General features: G+C 40.4%; 1 protein-coding gene across 2 annotated transcripts in view; it reads right to left on the reverse strand.

Moving 5' to 3' along the window:
• PAK3 (p21 (RAC1) activated kinase 3) overlaps nt 1–20292 on the reverse strand; it is a 314354-nt gene that overhangs the window by 127807 nt on the left and 166255 nt on the right. Inside the window, exons 5-6 of one of the 2 annotated variants that reach the window (XM_069211392.1) lie at nt 17851–17888; nt 11790–11819 (exon numbers count right to left, since the gene is read on the reverse strand). In XM_069211392.1, coding sequence (XP_069067493.1) covers nt 11790–11819; nt 17851–17888 — 68 coding nt within the window. The remainder of the gene's footprint in view (nt 1–11789; nt 11820–17850; nt 17889–20292) is intronic. The other variant, XM_069211402.1, reaches the window with a different exon arrangement.

The following is a 20292-nucleotide window of genomic DNA, read 5'->3' on the forward strand; positions in this document are numbered from 1 at the left end:
CAAAAAACACAAGATGCCACAAAGATGACAAGCACATGCGCATTATCTAGAGATAATTTACATGTTAGTCATTAAATTCAGAGAGGCCTTTAAGTTTTGAAAGGTGGCATATGGTAAAGTATGGGTATGCTATTCATGGCATTCTTACCAAATAAAGTAAGCTGTGCAGAGCACTGAAAAATATATTTGCTTTGTATTCGAAAAATCATTCCCACCCTAAAGTCCTCACAGGTAGAAGGGGAACAGAAAGTGCTTCTGGGTTTTGTTTCTTGATCCTACCTTACTCTACTTACCAAACCATAAATAATTGATAGAAAGACATCTGAATCCTAAGAGGCGCGCATGAAAAGTCTGCTATTGTATCACCATTGTGTCTTGTGAGCTTCACTGGCTGCCATTCTCCTGAACGGCTTTTGCAGACATTTTCCTACTTTAAAAGCAGGATATGATCCTGGTAGAGTATAGGAGCATTGTTTGACCACCAGTGTCATCATGGCTGGCAAGGGGTACCATATGAGATGCTTAATCAAGAATGCCCTAGCCTATTCCTGGGGCCTTGTTATGTTCTCAGATCTCAAATTTTTCCACAAATTTTACTTCTCATCTTTCTCGGTGTGGATGGGAGTTTGCTCCTAATTCGATCTATAACTTTATATACTCTTCAAAAAGCCTGGCATAGGTGGCACGCTCCGGGGTGGTCTGATACCTCATAAACCCTAAGGCTCCAATGAAAACTTTCTATAAAATGGAATTTAGTTAATTTAGTTAATTATAAACATGCATATGTTTCTGCTGGGTTACTGTTTTTCCTATTTCTATGTTTGACAGCAAATTATTTTACCTTCACTAATAGTCCTAAAATTTAGGAACTATCTAACACTGAACACAGGAGGATGCCACAGGAAGAGAGGATATAGCGTTTGAATGTCTAAATTCTAGAGTCTCCAAAGACCATTCCAAGATGAGCGTTTTCAATCAGGTGCATGGTTAGAAAGAGGGTCCTTTTAAAGCAAGCCAGACCAGAGATTAGCAAAGCCAGGTTTCAGAGAGATATCCCAAAGCAGCACTAGGAAGTGATGCAAACTAACAAATCACATGCAGAAGTCAATGTCAACATATACTATGTATATGAAACACTAACATGTTGGAGATATGCATGAGAATATGACTGTGTATTTATTTGATTTTTTTTAAAGTCCTGTGAAGCTCTGTATTGTGATGTTCATGCAAATCAAACTGCTTTGTGGTACAAAGTTACAGTTTGAACAAATAATAACTTTACTAGTGAATATGCCTGGTATTTGCCATTGGGAACAGTGGGCATGACTATCCAGTCGTCCAGAAGTTCCCTGTTATTTGATGGGAGGTTTGATTAGACAACTGGCCCATCCTTGGCCTACCAGTGCTGTCAAAGTGAATATGCTCAAAGCCTTGAAACATTGGTACACTCTCTATTTTAGACACCATTGTGACTTCCCCCTCTTCCTCTGCTGGATGGCAGATTCGACTAATACAGCCTATGAATATTATATACTCTTCAAAAACCCTGGGATTCCCAAAAATGTTTAGGCAGCCATTTAAATTGATTTCTTTACTTTTGAACAAACAACAAACAATTATTTCTGTCACAGACACAAACATGCAACTTTTCAGAAACTGTGAATACAATGAATATGAAATAGAGGAATGGCATGTTTCCGTACTGCAGTGTGCGTATTAGGGCTAGTATTGTTCAGATAGTGTATAATAGCTATGACAGTCTGTTGTTTTATGTTCTTAGGTCAATGAGACTGGTAAGTTTGAAAAATAATGTTTTTGGAAAACCATTGTGTTTATAATTAAAACATAAAATGGCGATGAATTCAATTACTATTGGAATTTGATTTTATTATTATTAGATATTATATGATACAAAATATATGGGTTGGCATGGGGTCTGATATTCATTTCTACAATTAAGACAAAGTCCTGCATGAAAGCAGGACAATAGTCATAGAATTTCCTTTCAGAATATGATCTCACATGGGTGAGATCATGAAACGAATCCTCTAGATACTAAACGGAGGTATATGCATCATTTTGAGTGGCATGAACAGGCCGGACATTTTCTCATCCATTTACAAAAGTTCAAATCATAGTAAAACAGTGAGACAGTACTGTAAGCAGTTTAAATGTCCTCTTTTGTCCAAATAAAAAGTTACTTCAGGATGAAGCAAGCTGAAGGCAGAAAAGGATTCTGCATCTACCAATGTTTGGTGTTTGAATCATTAAAATATGAACCTCAAAAATAACTAAAGCTGACTTCTCATTACACATTGTCTCTTCTGGAACAGAGCTGTGTTACATAAGTGGAGCAGGAGGGGAATGTCATCTCTGGGAAGATTTTAATACAGACAAATCTAGGCTGTGCATTACTGAGCTGCTGCCAGCCATTGTAGTAATTGTTTTTCCCCAGTAGGTCAAAGGAACAAAGAAAAGCAAAAAGCTTATGGCATCCGTAATACCACCATTACCCTCCATTCCCACCAAGAAATGCCACAAGGTGTGACACTGTTGTGATTTGTAATTAACTATCAATTTAGATACCTAAAGGAGTTAACCCCTTAGGTGCCCAGGACGTAACGGTTACATCCTCGTTTGCACCACTCGGGTGCCGAGGATGTAACCGTTACGTCCTGCTATGAGCCCTCGGGGAAAGCGCTAGCGCTCCCACCAGTGGCAAGGCAGCCCCCTCCCAGGGGCAGGGATGGAAGGGAAATCGCTGCCCCTTCCATCCTCGCCCCCAATCATGTGCTGGGGGCGGGAGAGGCATCAAAGTAAAGGCTTTTCCTTTCCGTTGATATCTCTCTGAGCATTTCTGCAGCCCGATAGTGAAGCGATTGGGCTGCAGAAATGCCCACTAAACACCAGGGATTTTTTGTTTATGTTTCTTTATGTGTGTTATTGACATGAGGGGAGCGACCCCTTGGGCAAGGGTCGCTCCTGGGGGGAGGGGATTATTTTAAGGCCATTTCTGCCCCCACCCACGCCCAGGGGGGCAGATCGGCCTTTCGTAATAAGGCCACTCTGCCCCCGGGAGGGAGAGAAACCATTAGACACCAGGGATTTTTTAATGTTTTTTATTTATGTTTAAAAGGGGAGCAACACCTTAGGCAAGGGTCGCTCCCCAGGGGTAATTTTTTTATTAGGCCTTTTCTGCCACCCCTGGGGGCAGACTGGCCTATATTAATTAGGCAGCTCTGCCCCCAGGGGGGGGGCAGAAGCCACTCAACACCAGTTTATTTTGGGTTTTTGTTTACACTGATAAGGGGAGCGACCCCTTAGACAAGGATCGCTTCCCTGAGGGTGTGGGGGGGGGGATTGTTTTTAGGCCATTTCTGCCCCCCATGGGGGCAGATCGGCCTACGTTTGAAAGGCTCATCTGCCCCCCCCCCCACAGTCACAAGGGAAGATTTTATTTTATTTTTCCAAAAAAAGAGGGTGGGGGTATTCCCATAACTCCACACCAAATAAATGGGGCCAAAGTTGTTCTGCCCACCGATGGGCAGTTGGGGCAATCACCCCTGATCCACTCTCTGGTTTGGGGGGGGGGCGCAGAAAGCCTACTAGATGCCAGGGAATAAAAAAAAAAAATAGTAGGGTGGTGGCTATCAACCAGTATGGGCATGGTTATGCCCCGACCCCAACTGAAGGGAGTAACAGTCTTTTAGATCTCCCCCGCACACTAAAACATCTTATCCCATGGCAAGCAAGAGGACATTTGAATTATTTTGGGTTTTGGTTTTACATTTGGGCTATGAGAGCTTGTCTAACTCGCAAAATCGTCCCACTTGGAATGATGAGGGCTGCACTTTTTGGACTTTGGGACGCTGCCATGTAGAAAAATCTACGAGACCTAGACACATCTGTAAGCTAAACATCTGGGTGTGTCTAGGGTGGTGGGCTTCACATGCATCTTGCACCATTTTCTTACTCACAATGCCCTGCAAACCTCCAACTTTGTTGGAAATCACACATTTTTCCCACATTTTTGTGATGGAACCTTCCAGAATCTGCAGGAATCTACAAAATTCCTACCACCCAGCATTGTCGCATCTATACTAATAAAAATTCTGCCCCATTTGTCAGCCTAAAAACTTTTTTTTTTTAAATTGCCCTTTTGGACCCACTCTGGTTCCCACTCATTTGACATGTTTTTGGCTCTTCCCTGCCACAGGCACTTGGGCCCACCTACACAAGTGAGGTATCATTTTTATCACAAACCTGAGGAGAACGTTGGGTGGTAGGAAAGTTGTGCTGGTGCAGTGATCCCACACAGAAATGTGGGGAAAATTTGATTTTTTACCTACATTTGAGGTTTGCTGAGGATTCTGGGTAAGAAAACACTGGGGGATCCACGTAAGTCACACCTCCCTGGACTCCCTCAGGTGTCTAGTTTTCAGAACTTTTTGGGTTTGGTAGGCTTCCCCATGTGGCTGCTGAGCCCAGGACCAAATACGCAGGTGCCTCTGCAAAAACAGGTAGTTTTGTATTTGATAATTTTGATGTGTCCACATCATGTTTTGGGGCATTCCCTTTCGCAGGCACTAGGAATACTGACACAAGTGAGGTACCATTTTTATCAGGAGACTTGGGGGAATGCTGGGTGGAAGGAAATTTGTGGCTCCTCTCAGATTCCAGAACTTTCTATCACCGAAATGTGAGGAAAAAGTGTTTTCTTGCCAAATTTTGAGGTTTGTAAAGGATTCTAGGTAACAGAACCTGGTGTGAGCCCCACAAGTCAACTCATCTTGGATTCCCCTAGGTGTCCAGTTTAAAAAAATGCACAGGTTTGGTAGGTTTTCCTAGGTGCCGGATGAGTTAGAGGCCAAAATCCACAGCCATGCACTTTCCAAAAAACGCTTCAGATTTCAATGTAAAAATGTAAGGTGTCCATATTGCGTTTCCTTTCATAGGCATTGGGCTTACCCGTGCAAGTGAAGTGCCATTTTGTATCGGGAGTCTTGGGGGAACACAGAATAGCATAACAAGTGTTATTGCCCCTGTTCTTTCTCTACATTTTTTCCTTCAAAATATAAGACAGAGTGTAAAAAAGACGTCTATTTGAGAAATGTCCTATAACTCACATGCTAGTATGGGCACCCCGGAATTCAGAGATGTGCAAATAACCACTGCTTCTCAACACCTTATCTTGTCTCCATTTTGGAAGAACAAAGGTTTCCTTGATACCTATTTTTCACTCTTTATATTTCACCAAATTAATTGCTGTATACCCAGTACACAATGAAAACCCATTGCAAGGTGCAGCTCCTTTATTGCCTCTGGGTACCAAGGGTTCTTGATGAACCTACACGCCATGTATATCCCCGCAACCAGAAGAGTCCAGCAGACATAACGGTATATGACTTTTGAAAATCTGACATTGCAGGAAAAAGTTACAGAGTAAAACATGGAGAGAAATTGCTTTATTCTCATCTCAATTTCAATATTTTTTATTTTAGCTGTTATTTTCTGTAGGAAAACCTTGTAGGATCTACACAAATGACCCCTTGCTGAATTCAGAATGTTGCCTACTTTTCAGAAATGTTTCCCTGTCCGGGATCCAGCACTGGTTTCACACCAATTTCTGTCAGTAACTGGAAGGATGCTAAAAGCACAAAAAATTGTAAAAATGGGGTATGTCCCAGTAAAATGACAAAATTGTGTTGAAAAATTTGATCTTCTGATTCAAGTTTGTCTGTTCCTGAAAGCTGGGAAGATGGTGATTTTAGCACCACAAACCCTTTGTTAATGCCATTTTCAGGAGAAAAAAACCACAAGCCTTCTTCTGCAGCCCGTTTTCCAGTTAAAAAAATAAAATAAATGTTTGCTGTATTTTGGCTAATTTCTTGGTCTCCTCCATGGGAACCCACAAACTCTGGGTACCTCTAGAATCCCTAGGATGTTAGGAAAAAAGGACACAAATTTGGCGTGGGTAGCTTATGTGGACAAAATGTTATGAGGCGTAAGCGCAAACTGCCCCAGATAGCCAAAAAAAGGCCTGGCACCTGAGGGGGGGTGGGGGGAAGGTCTGGCAGCGAAGGGGTTAAGGTGAGTGTATATTAAAATCATTTACTTGTCAAGAAGTTAGTCATAAGTACTTTTTTTAATTAAAAAAAGCTGAAGACCAACATGCTATTAGAGCAAATGTTTTCTAAGTCAGCTGCTAATGCTGCCAAATGCTGGGGTTGCTGAATACCAAAGCTGCTCAGTCTGGATTCCACACCTTACACTTCTTCTGACTTCTGTTCTCATTTTGGCAAACACTTCTTGGGTCTGGACTCGGACAGCCTATTGCAAGACATTAAAAGTGGGCTTTGATCCCGCTGATTACTTATCATTGGTTGGCTTCATTTTTCTAGTTTTCTTGCTTCTGATTTATTAATGCAGATACAAATTGTTTCTTTTTGCTTCAACACCCTAGGTATGCACACTTTTTCCTGCTGTCGCCCTCATCTAGATCACCACCTCTGCCTCACTGCTGCCCACGTGCTTTCCCTGCCCTTGTGTGCTTGCCCCACGCCTGTGTTGATTTTTCAACAGTGTCCTTCTTCCCCACCTTTAAACTTTTGTTCATTTGCTCGCCCCCGCGTTTCTTTTCTCTCGCCGTTTGCTCCTCCTCAACTACCCGTACCCACATGTTGCTGTGTGTGTTCCGTCTTGTTGCTTCCCCCTCGATGTAGCCCCACCCCACACATTGGTTTCCCCTCCCTCTATGTTGCTTCATGAACACCCTTCTGTTGTTCCCCGGCTGCTCTCACCCACACTCGTACCCTCCTCCCCCATGATGCTTTCCTCTACTTCCCTCTACATGCGCTACTTTTTTCTATGTTTACTAATCCAACCAGATCAGCCAACAGAGAAAAAACACTCAATTAGCTGTGTATATCTTGTTTCGTTTTTAAAAGCCATGCATTGGGAATGCTGTACAGCATGATTAGAACCATTGGAAAAGCCAGCATGTCCCATAGGGGAGACCAATTGGCTTTGCCAGTGCTTATTCCATATTGTATCATAGGAGATGCAGGAACATAGTCTTGTGCTTGAGATAGGCTGCAAACAGAAGCCTGGGTATAGTTAAATCAGATGTTTGTGCAAAGAAATGTCTGTAAGCTCTCATGGCCTGGAGGTCAAATAAAAGATGTATGGTAGAACAATAGCTTAGCCAAGACTAGAACAAAACATGGGAAGAACTGGTACATAATATCTGGTCAGCAACCCTGTTGTAAAACAAATACAATGGCACTGAATACGATCATTTTATAGGGGTGTTTTTAATCAGCAAATTAAGGTACACAGCACACAACCATTGACACTCAAATATTATCTGAGTGTAGAAAGATAATTTAATCCACAAACCTAAAGTCCAATTTGTATTCAGCTCTGCTCCAATTCAAAAACATTAACTATCATTGGAAAACTACAAAAAGGGTGGTGCTATATAAACTAAGCATCCCACACACATGCAATCAATGTGCATATAGGAATATTTAATTTAGATGAGGAGGCCGCTTGACAGGACCATGGGATACAACGCACAACCTATCAACAAGCATGAGATCAACACAAGCTGACAGCTGCTGTTGCAGCAATACTATAATTGCACACGCTCATGTTTTAATGATTTTTAACTTAGTAGTAGTGTCAGTGTGTTTGTCAGCGTGCTGAGAAAGCTCCCTTGGCAGAGTCTTCAGCATTGTGAATACTGTGTGATGCGCCCTTTTTTAGGAGATGCATGGTACTGTTGCAAAGGATTCCTGAAGCGATTTTCCTGATTTTGGGGCAGGAATACCGGGGTGGGTCAGGGTTCGCCTGGATCCCTTCAACAAAATCCAGCAGCTATGAGCTGTCATCAAGAGGGCTGGTGGGCTTTAAGTGTGGGGAACGGTGATTCACTGCAGGATTGGGCTAGACACAGGAGAGGTTTGCATGCTCCTAGTAGTGCTCAGGTTGGGCTGTGCTCAAACCCTCAGCCCTTGCAAAGATGTTACCGGGTGAAGATCCATACCCAAGTAAATAAGGTCTGGTGTTTCAAGGCCCAGAGTTATCACAAACAGAATTAATGGTCCGGATGGGACACTTGTACTTAAGGCCATGGTGTTATTGGTTGTGGAGAATAAATAGTATTCCAAGATGAAAGTTTAACTGCAGAGAAAATGTGCAGCTATGCCTCTTGCTCGCAAAGAGTGGGCCTTCTTTACATATTTTGGAGTATGAGCTTGACACTATTGGAAAACACATAATGATACTGCCATATGCTCGAAAGAGACAGATGTTGTTACTTTTTTTTTTTTACACAGAAGGACTGTGGCTGGCCTTGCCTATTCTCCAAGCCCAAGTCAAGTTAGAGTATTACGAATCTCAACATCTCCACAAGAGCAAACAGATATACTGAAAATCCAAACTAGTTACGGTACAGTTTCTGTGCCAAACAAAATCCCACGGTACCTTTTGGATATATTTATTTATGCCAACTTAGTGATTTTGTATGTAACTGTAGCACCTTTCTTGTGGGTGATCAAAGCCCAGAGATGAGAAGCTAAAGTGCTTTAAATGCCAGTGAGGTGTCTCTTTTGTGTGTTCTGAGAATGGTTCGTTAGACAACAAACAAACCAAACCTGTTTAGTTCTTCTTGTCTGATGCCCATGTGCTCCTTCATTGTTTCAAGTTGTAATTCATGGCAGACCATCTACACAGCCACGAGGATTAAGAGGATTAGCAGGCAGAGGTCACAGATCCAAGGACACATGAGGCATCCTCAACTAACTGGAGTATGATAGCTTCAGCTCTGTAGCCAAGCAACCACATGCTGTTGAGTGACTCAGGAGGTCCTGCTCTCCCATATGCTGTTTCAATAGGGAAGCCATTCAAATTTCCAGTAGCTTTACTGAGAAGGGGACCCACAAGACACAAAGGAATTGCTTAGGAGTTCAGGATCTGCTAAAGGTTGATTAAGTGCCATTATGATTTGATCAGTGTTGAGACAATCAGGGAACCCACTTTGAGCAAGTGATCATTTCATTAGGTTAGAGACGCTATTGAAAGATTTTAAGTTGAGTTGGCAATGATCTTGATCAAGTCTGTCTCAGAGACTTCACTAAACATTAGCCTGCTCTCCAGAAAAGGTCTGCTCGGTATAAAAAGTTGTATCTGATTAGGTGGAAACACCATAGTGAGCTCAATGGTTTTTAATTTTAATAACCAAGTCAATCACAGTGGAATTTTGGGGAGGATCAATTAGGTTCTTAGTTGAGTCCATTTTACTTCTTATGTATGAACTAATGACATTGAAGATATTTTCCTCTTCTGTCCGAACCTAATGTGGTAAGATTGGTAAATGTGGTATTTTGTCATGTTTGGTTCAAAGGCCCGAGACACTTTCATGTTTCATTTGGCTCCTTTGAAAACCACTGTGTAGATACCTTCTATTTCAAGCTCTTCTTCCTTAAGAGAGTTGTGTTATTTAAGATTTTATTGATTTATCTACATTTATTAGCGTTGACACAACTAATTGACATGTCAAAGCACATGGTGGGAGCCAGTGGAAGAGCACAGCAATAAAGTAACATTCAGGTAATGGGAATCGATGTAGGCATAAAATTAAGCCCTGCAACTAAAAGATTATTTCTCAGATGATGGATAGATCATGAAGTTGAGAACAGTTTTAAGCATCTCATCTGCATAAAATGTAGAAGTTCAGTAGTGGAGCACCAGGCATCTTCTAAATTTTAGGAAGTCTTTTTAGAGTAGCTGACAGCAGGAGTCCCAGAGGAAGGGGCTTTTCCCTGTGGAAGTTTCACTGTATATGTTTCTCAAGAGTTTACCCTTTACTGCCCTCAGGTAAAAGGTAATCCCTGACTAAGTCTGCAGCAAAGTAATCAAGTTTGCATTAGCAGAGTCGGAGGTCAACCAGTTGACAGAGCACATTAGTTCCTTTACTGTGGGTTCTAAGTAATAATTCCTAGAGGGAATCATGTGATGCATGTAAGAGTCACTTGGTAAGTCTTTACTAACGAACTCTCTGAATTTCTTCACCCTATTACTAACTTTCCCATCATGATAACGTCATGAAAATGTAGCACTGGAAATTGAAGCAATAGATCTATTATAGCTTGTGTGGAGTGCTTCCGTATAGCTTCAGCCAAAAACAAAATACCAAGATGGAGGCCTGTACTCATAACCGATATCCTAGGCAGTCTGCTGATCTGCAGTTGAGCATCAACCCATATCACCTGTTGAATGGGCACGTGGATAAGGCTGATCTACATAACTGAAAAATGCCTGGGATTCTCTAAGACAGCCCTGCAATGGTTCACCTCCTGTCTTGCCAACCACTATCGGCTTGCACAGATAGGAACTCTTTAATTCCACAAACTCCATGGCTTCTGCAGAGTATGCCAGGGATCTATCCTCTCCCCTATCATTTTCAAAAACTATATGTGAAGAGTGTCTTAGAGATTAGCAATATCCGTAGAAAGAGAAAAAAGTCAGGAGTGGGTTATATCTACCAGGGTTTATTAAGGTAGGAGTTAATTCCTGTAGTAAGTATGGAAGCTGGAGGACAGGGAGAAGTGGGTGTGACACGAGTGGAAGAGAAGGGGATGGCAACACATTGCAGGAGCAAGGAATGAGCCATTAGTGTTAGGGATAGTTGCAAGGAGGTGGCTATAAATTTGGCCAGAAGAAGCTATCGCTATTTTCTGATTGTTACAAGATGGAAATAGGAGGGCTGTCTTTGAAATATGTGAAAGCAGATATTGCTAGCCAATGCCCATGAGTAATTTTCATTTCATGTGATAAATATAAGAAGGTCCATAAAAAATAAAAAAATCAGACCAGATGGCAGAAGCAGTATTGCAGGAGAAACAAAGAACATCAATTTTGAGGAATTATTTTCTTGAGAGACTTGATAGCATTCTTTATTTGGGAGTAGATTCATTGAAGAATGAAAAGTCAGCTTAGACAAGCAAGCAAACCAATTTAGTGAAGCAAGCATGGTGGAAGAGGAAATAAAGGAGTGAGGAAAGGTTGTAAGGAAGATCAGAAAAAAAATTAAATATAAATAATTTAGTGGAATACAAAACCTTCAGGTAGGCCATCATTCTCAAAGTGAGGGCTTAAACTTTAGTAGTTTAAAAGCAAGGAGGGCCTGTAGGTAACATTTACAAGTACAAGTAATCAATAACAAGGGATTACTTTGGTTGTTAGGATTATGATAGAAGAAATAATCAAAGTAACTGACAATATTGCAACAGGGTTTACTGACAACACACAAGGGTTCGCTAATAAACATATGTTGGATTTCTCTTCAATTGCTATATTTAAAATACAACTAAACTTTATTACTAACTATTACATGTTGACATGTTTTTAGTGCTCTTCTTGACTAGATTTTGCCTAGAATCTAACAGCTTCTAAAATCTAATACTGTGCCTGGACCTCACTTAAAGCGTCTGCAAAAATTATTTCTCTCTGCCCTGGGGTCAAACCTTTTGTCTGTTTGGATGCTACTGTTTAAAGACCATTCTGCTGCATTGTAAAGCTATAATTTATGAAAATATTTGCAATTGAAGACAAAATACAAATTGCTTATTCAACAGAACTTAAGAATAAATTCAAACATAACAATTAATCACAGTTTAATACTCTATAGTCAAAGTTTAAGTTTCGCAGGAAAAGTTCATTTTTCAACTTTCATTATTATTAACTATTTTGATACTGTAAGATATAATTGTGAATAAAGTTCATACTCTATATGCAGCAAATGCGTCTGGCTCCTCCTTGGTTGCAAACAAAAAGGAAATACATGATCAGTACACCTTAATGAGAAACTTAAAAGACTATGTGGCTTTGCACTAAGTGCAGTATTGAATCATGTGCCCTGCTGGATGTATCACGTTGAAATTTCAGCATCAAGCACATAGTAAATTAAATAAACACCACAACCTCAGTCAGAGTACTACTGTTTACATACTGAAGTGTATTTTGCCATATAACACTTTCTTCTGGGCATCTTGTAAAATAAACCAACTTATTGCATCACTGCACAGAATGGAGTATCACTTCATTTTCAACTCAAACTTGAAACTATGGCTTTTCTGTTTTTTTTTTTTTTTTTAATTTAGAGTAGAAGTAATGATGACAACAGCAATAATAATATTAAATGCATATTTAATAGCACGCTCCACCAATTGACTGCCTCTAGACACCTTAATAATATGTAGGGAAAGAAAAAAAGTCTCAATAGGTGAAGCCAGGACGAGTAAGTGACTCACTGATGTGTGTGCAATTTTTCAGTTTATTTTGCTTGCTTACCAGCTAGTGTTTGACATTGATTCAGTTATAAACAGAATTCTTTACATTAAAGCATGAGTTTTATCCTCAAGACAATTATTCCAAAACTGAAAAAGCACCTCAAGTTAAATTACAGGACCACAAGCTTCAGAATGAAGCAAAGCTCCCAGAATAAATTAGGCTCTTTGTGTTCACACGAAAACATCCCTGGACTAGAATAAAAAACAGGATATTTTCCATGTGATTAATTGAAAATTGAACTGCTGATAATCTTGCAAAGAATAATAATTGGACTTCAGTTGACATCAAGAGTAAACATGACAGAGGAGAGATCACAATGAAGAGGAGGAGGTCAAATCCCTAAGTAAGTATCTCTCTATATATATATATATTTTTTAACATTCTTTTTTTAACGTGTTTTGTGCAATCACTTTAGTTAAACTGTAATGCAATATTGAAACTTTCTGGATACTTATTTAAATTTCCTTCATTTTCCAAGTCTCTAGATCTAGCATTTCACACATATAGCAGGCTAGTACAAATGCTGCTGATGAAAAGATACCTTTAGGTGTTTTCTGAAGGCTTGATTGTTCAAAAGTAAGACTGCAGATTCTACAGATGTGGAGTAAGGATAAAGCTGCAGTTCTTCTCTAATGAGACAGAGGGGAGCTGGCAGGAGTTAAAATTTTTAGAATTGATAGCCTACAGCAAATAAAACAGAAAATGTAACAACATGTTGTATGTGTGGATGGGAGATCACTGCTGTGAAAACTATTATATAGAGGATAGATGACCTTACAAATAGAATGACTGTTTGCAGGAAGTTCACACAGAATGTGAAGTGTATTTAGGATGGATCCTTGCTCCTGGAATCCTTCCCTCATTCTAGCTGACCTCTAAAGTGTTTACATCAGAAAGCACCATACAATTTAGTAATGACAAATTCACTGAAGCAGAAAACAGTTCATACTGGTGCTGCCCTGACAGATAAGAGAAAAAAGAGCTGTATAAACTGCAAACATTGTATGCTTTTGATCACGTGGTCTGAGCAATCACATTTAACATCAGACATCACGTCTACATTGGTCAAATAAATAGCTAAAAGGCTATAATTTTCCAGGACCCCAAAGTGAGTGTAGTTGACTTCTAAGAAAATGTCAAAAAGCAGACAAGACAACCCTCCCTTAGATCATCCATTAACTGTGCAAAGTCAGTGATTAATTTGGGGAAAAAGTGCCAGGTCCCTCTTCAGGAGTCCACTGCCACTTGCACCACCCACTGTGCCTCTATTAGAGTTGCCAGTGACACTACCAACATAACTACTAACCATTACATACCAATTAAACTATTCCAGGCCCCCAAAGCAATAACCTATAAATATAGCTGATCCCTAAAGTACACACACAGCGCCACCATGTGGTAGACTGTCATAAGTGCCAGTGCTGCCAATTAAGTGCCGGTGCCGAATACTGGAAACCAGTAGCTCAAATTAAGCACTGTGCAAGCAGATCCAATCAATTCTTGACCTTCAATTTAATGTTGTGTCAATTTCCCAGATAAGTGGAAACAAAGCAGTTAATTACTATGTGTAGAAGTAGCAATAAACTGACAACAGATATCTTCCTCACTTTATTGTGACAGCTGTACCTATTTTCAGGGAAAATCCAAAATGAAGAACAGTCTGACAATGCCCCATTTTCCAAAATGAGCTAAACACTTTCCATGAAAAAAATTAAAGAAATTCAACAAAAAATGCCATGAGAAGAGGAAAGATAGACAAAAAAAAAGAAGAAGAAAATAGGTAATGAGAAAAGCAGTGTGACAAATGGAAAGGGGAGAGGGATATTGGTGTGTCAGAAGGAGTTGAGGAACTAGGGTTTTGATACCTGGGTATTGGTGGGTTTTCACATATTTCAGTAGAAGTATAGAGCAATAATCAAGAACAGAGGTACTAAGGCATAGGTAAAAGGGTGTATTTAGGGGTAAGGATATTAAAAGTTAGGAAAGAGTTGAAGTACTATTGAATAGGTACAAGTGGAAGGACTAGGCTATACACAGGTTGAGGTCCAAAGGTATAGGTGAATCTACTATGCTAAAATTAGAAGCAGATATACAAATGTATAAGTAGGGTTAGAGGTGCTGTGGTATGTGGAAGGTAAAAAGCACAGGAATATAAATAATAGTAAAGATGCTAGGTTATAGCTCAAAGTTCATTTAAAGTATGATACCTAGAGTATCTATGATAGTTTATATGCAGGGGGTTGAGGTATTAGGATATGGATAGAGAAATTAGAGGGTTAGTAGAGGTACCAGAGTACGGGTAGGAGTAGTGATACTGGGTATAGGAAGGGATAGAGGCAGGAGGGTATAAACAAGTGAGGGAGAAGCAGGGGATATATGTCAAGGTAAAGAGGAGCAATGGAGAGAAAAGAAAGATAGTAGACAGTGAGGGGGAAGAAGGCTATAATGCATGAAATAGACTGCAGCAAATATTTTCCACACAGTACATTCACAAGGATGGATTACATTTCCCAGGAATGACATTAATTTGAAAAAAACGAGGAAAGAGGTGTGTGCAGAATGTTTATCCAAACCTATTGACTAACAATACAAAGCACTGATCTTTGAAATTGTGATGAATCACCCAAGACTGGGAGAAAAAGACCTGGTCTACAAGTTGTAGTTAAAAACTCACAATTTATTTTCTGATTAGTTTAAAAATAATTGTGAGGTTGGCAACAAAAGATTTTTTTACAATATTGTGACGAATACAACTGATGGGCACAACAGAAAAAACCCCAGATGTATCCAAATATCCTCAAGGCATGCATCAAAGTTTGTGTGAAAAATATGTAAAATAACCAGTTCTCCATATCTTCTGTGATAGGGTTTATCTCAAGTACTGGAAACACATTGATGGTGCTTGCAAATAGTTTGGAATTATTCAAAAGTTGACAGTAACTACAACAAATTGGAATTCAAGCAGGCAATACAGGATATGTGGTACTGGTCAAACGGCAAGTAAGTGTAGGCATGTCCAGTCCTTTAACAGTAGATGAGAGGGCTACAACACCTTTCAAATTAGTATTAATTAAAACATCTTCCAAGATTGTTCTATGCTTTTAAGAGGTGAAGTCTTCCTTGGACCTCTTAAATCATGTGTTACGACACTGAAAAATTGTCATTGTTCTATTGATTGTCTAGACCCTACAGTACATGGTTTTTTGTGGACACATTTTTGCACTGTTGTTTGCTAAAATAGTGCAGCAGCTTCAAGGGCAGACCATGGCGGTATTTAAAGGGTCAATGACCATCAGTAGATACAATTTATGTTGTCTTTGGCTGATGGTGAATATTACAGCCTGGGAGTAATGATGGCAGAGAAGTAAACAAATACCACATCACCTACCGGATGCAGTAAAATCTGATGCTTGGTCTGTTCTAGTTACACCACTGTTTGGTTGCAGTCAGTGCTGATTTATATCCAGGAGCTGTGATCCCTATCTGTTTTTAGTAAGGTATTGCTGGGAATGTCATTACAGGGTAAAGTAAAGCCCTTGTGATTCTCAAACCCATGAGCAGAGACTGCCACAGACCATCTACCTAGGAACCAGCAGGGATCCTCCTGGGCACTCATATGCACCTTTTGAGGACTTCGAGACGTGCTGCTGCCTCCCATTCAAACCACCCAGAATAATCGCAGCAAATCCAGGTCTATTTATCAACTAAATATGCTCATTCTCTACAGGTTATGTAAACCCAAAGCAGGTCATACTGGTCAACCTTAGGGGGCATGCACCAATGTAGGTAGGTCCTGTTTGCCTTGGTGGTGTGCGGGGTGTCAGCTGCTCAAAACTACCACCACCACACACACCACAAGGTAGCACAGTACCACGGAAGGTTCAGCTGATAGCACCATACTTCCCAAACTAATGGCAGTGAATGGCTAAAGAAATCATATGTCATAGGAATTCAATCCAGATATGTGAACTGGACATTTACCAATCACAAATGATTTTACCTCTATGGCAGAAATAGTTTACTTTGGTGTATGAACTTTTCTCTGTGTTTGAGTGGCACATCTTCTAGCGAGATAGCAACTCTTGTTATAGTAGTGTAAAGATGTGTTCAAACAGTCAACTGTTTCTTTACTACCTTTCACCATTAGCTCAAACAGTCCAAGCCCTCTGTAGACAAATATCTGGTGCCACTGCTAAACTGACAAGAGTAATCTCTCAAAGATAGAGTTAGCACATAGGGGCCAATTCACCCAAAAAAAATCAATTTTTTTCAAAATGTATGCATGGAAAAAGGCAACGTACAAATGTATAAACAAGTACATTGTATGAACCTATGAGCTGCGCCCACAAGTAATTTCAGAATAGTTGTGCACAAGTGGTTGTGCCAAGAGAAGTGTAGTGGAAATAACCACAGAGATGTAATGGAAGTTTAGACCCAAAGAGGGCTAACTTCAAAACTAGCCACAAAACTAAGCAAATCCACTTGCTGCAGTTTTCAAGGCACCCAATTCATTGGAACTGTAGGGATGGGTCTTAGTCCATGCAGAGTGTTAAGATGTGTGCCAGAAGAGGTTGACCATCAGGCATAAGTTGCGAGGAAAAAAGCTGCAAATATTTTGGATGTGGTGCATTTTTCGATCAACGCATCTATAGCAAATACCCATATATTCCTAACCTAATGTTTGTGTAAGTCACCAAGGTGTACTAATGCCGTCCATATGCATATATAATGTACACAGTGCTCATATTATGGAAAAAAAGATTACGCATAATAGCAAAAACAGTATCTTTATAACAACAAGCAAACATGTTACCTCTTTTTTGCCCAACCCTTTGTGGAACAGGCCTTATTTTGAGTAATTTATTACCTATAATGATAATCATCCACTTCTCTCTAGATTTACACGTGCACTGCAGAGAGGGGAATGGCTCCTCCAGTATCTGCAGTACCACAATCACTGCGAGGTAAGTCACACGTTTGGTGTGAGCTGCATTCAAAGTGAATTCATCAAAGTTAAACATCCTTTTGAAAACCTACAACACGCACAGGTAAGTTTCAAAAGATGTCTGTTAACATCCAAATGAGCCACTCTCAGGTCAAACAAGACTATCCACCACATGGAGAGAATATGGCACATATTCTATATTCAGCAGGCAGTACTGGTGTCTTAAAAACACTGTTACCTTGCACAAGAACACCCCATTCTCCTCCTAACTAATGGCCACCATAAATGTCCAGCAAATGTCTATCAGAAAATAGCATCAGAAACAAAAATCTCCTTATGACCATTAGGGCAAATGTATTTTTTGTTTTACAGTTCATGGATGGAGCCATAACAATGCACTGAACATTAGAAGTCTAAGCTTTAGAAACAACTGTGATAAGCATGTAGGATATAAAACATTCAAGTAAATAAGTTAAGAAAGGATTCTACAATATGTTTGTTGTGTTACTCAAGCCTGAGGTCATCACAAAAGAGCTCAATCTAGCACTCACCAGAGGGTGGGCAGCAATGTATCCGTGCGCACTTTTATCTGAAATGCAGAAGTGAACAGTGAGTTAGGGTGGGCACTGCACGGAGCGCTGTCTTCCAAAAAACATCCAGTGAACAAAAGAAGTGTTTATAAAAAAGCATGGGACGCATCCAGCAAACAAAACAACATGTGACATTTAGTTTGCTCAATCATCTAACTCTTGTGTGTCACTAGACCCATCTTACAATTATACCACAGAATGACTGAAAAGGAATTGGGAGACACAAGGTTAAAAGGCTGTGGAGTAGAGGTATGAATGGTTGCATTAGTACTGTGGATGGGGGTGGGGAGGTTCCAAGTTTTGGAGAAGTGAAAGAAATTATTTGTCAGGGCTGGTGTACAGATATCCTGGGAAGAAGACGAGGAACAGCAGAAAAGTGGCAACAAAATTAGACCATGCGGCGAAAATTGGGAAAGATGTTGCTGATAAAGACGAAGGAACTAGGTGGAGCCTAATGGGCTGGCACCAAGTAAGAAAACTGTGGGTCACAGAGGAAGCCATAGGATGGAGAGAGGGAAAACCCTTAAGCATTGTCAAATTCCTAGGGCACAGAGAAGGAAACAAACCACCGGAAATAAGACACAGAAAATGTGAACAACCTGATGGTGTGAGAGGAAAAAACCATAGGGCATGGAAAAAAAAGAGGTGACCAGATTAAATCATGATGCTATGTGAGTACAGGAAGACCCATATATAGTAACAACACTACAACATTACGTATCTATGGCATCACTGTTGATTTCATTAACACTGTCTTTAACTAGGGCAACCCTAAGAACATTCAGTAGATTTACAAGGCTAATAAAACAAAATCTGAAGCAAATTACATTAACTCTGGGCAGACTCATTTTCTATGTCAGTATGTCAGCTTGGAGCGGGGGTACTTCTATTCAACTCAACATATTTTATTTTAATAAAGGTGCATTCTGAGCAGAAATGCACCTATATCGATTCTCCATCAACTCGCCACAAAGGAGTTGTGAATCTGGGCACCTTAATCAGCAGCACAGGTATGCACATAGTCCAACTAGGCAACTGCACTACTTCCTGCTGACAACTTACAGACAGGAGACTGCCAGAAAAACTGGGAGCACTGTGGTAGTCATCAGGCAGACCACTCTTCATCCACAATTGTTTGTGGAATGGAGAAAACATACATTCATCACAAGTGCCCTCAGATTTCCTCAAATCCCAAATCTTAACCACAACTGTCACCTTCCTCTGGGTTCCTTACTGAGCTGTCTTGAGGAATAGGGATGAAAACCCTACTTATTACATGGAATAAAACATCTCAAAATGCACAATAAAAAGACATCACCAGCCACATTTAAATTTTGTGAGCTTACAAAGGCCTTCACATTAATGATCACAGAACTTCAGTGTTTCACATTAGCCTTAAAATGTACGGTGGGGTCCATCTGGATTGGAATAAAATTTGGATTGATATAGAGAAATAAACCTTACAGAGCACGTCCTGGCGCTAAGGGTCCGCATCAAGCAAGAGATGTGGTGAGAACAGCCAGGTTTTGAGTTGCGTTCTGAAAAAAATGGTCTTTGTGATTCAGCACATAAGGTTCAGCAGAGCATTCAAAGCTTACTAGCCAAAAAGGAGAAGAAGCATCCGCCAAGATGACTAAGCTTCACCAAAGGAATGGGTACAAGTTTATTAGGAGCTGAACTCAAACTCTAAGTAGGTTTGTAACACAAACCTCCTTTAGCAGAAATAATGGCCCTTTGTTATCAAATGAATTGTGAATCAGGCAGAGAATCAAACCATTCTATCTGTAATGCCCAACAGCAATGTGAGGGAATCCCTGTGTCTTTAGGAATCCATGCACAGCAGGGCAGGTCTTAAGGACAAGCTAGAGTTATCATTGCTAACAAGACTATCAAGGCACCCTAAATATTGGTATAATTTTGCTCTCAATCTGTTGACAGACCTATAAATTCAAGTGAATACATTCTACAGAGACCTCCTGGATTTGCATGCTTCTGAGGCCTTCTCCCAATGTCACACACATAAAGCACATTTTCACAGGATGTCTGTTTCTCATGGGAAGCAAGCAGAAGAAATAGAGGTAGTGTGCTGAAGCAGACTGGTGGCACTTCACACACTGCCTGAATTCCAAGAGATGTGGCACAGTAAGTGAACCAAATGACAAAATAACACCAACAGCAAGAAATGCAAAGCGCTGGTAGGATAAGGATAGTGCCCCCCTCGCCCGTATGGTACAAGAGAAGCAGTTTCCAGTCCATAATGATAGTCAGAAAAAACTACCGATGACTGTGAAGGGGATAGGAAGTGGCTGGACAATGGTCTGTATTACCAGCTTTGAGAAGCAGTTTCTGGTCCTGCCACAATGATACCCTGCCCACACAGTGGTAATAAGAAGCAACCAGAAC

Source organism: Pleurodeles waltl, chromosome 2_1 (assembly GCF_031143425.1).
Source record: "Pleurodeles waltl isolate 20211129_DDA chromosome 2_1, aPleWal1.hap1.20221129, whole genome shotgun sequence".
NCBI classification, from domain to species: Eukaryota; Metazoa; Chordata; class Amphibia; order Caudata; family Salamandridae; genus Pleurodeles; species Pleurodeles waltl.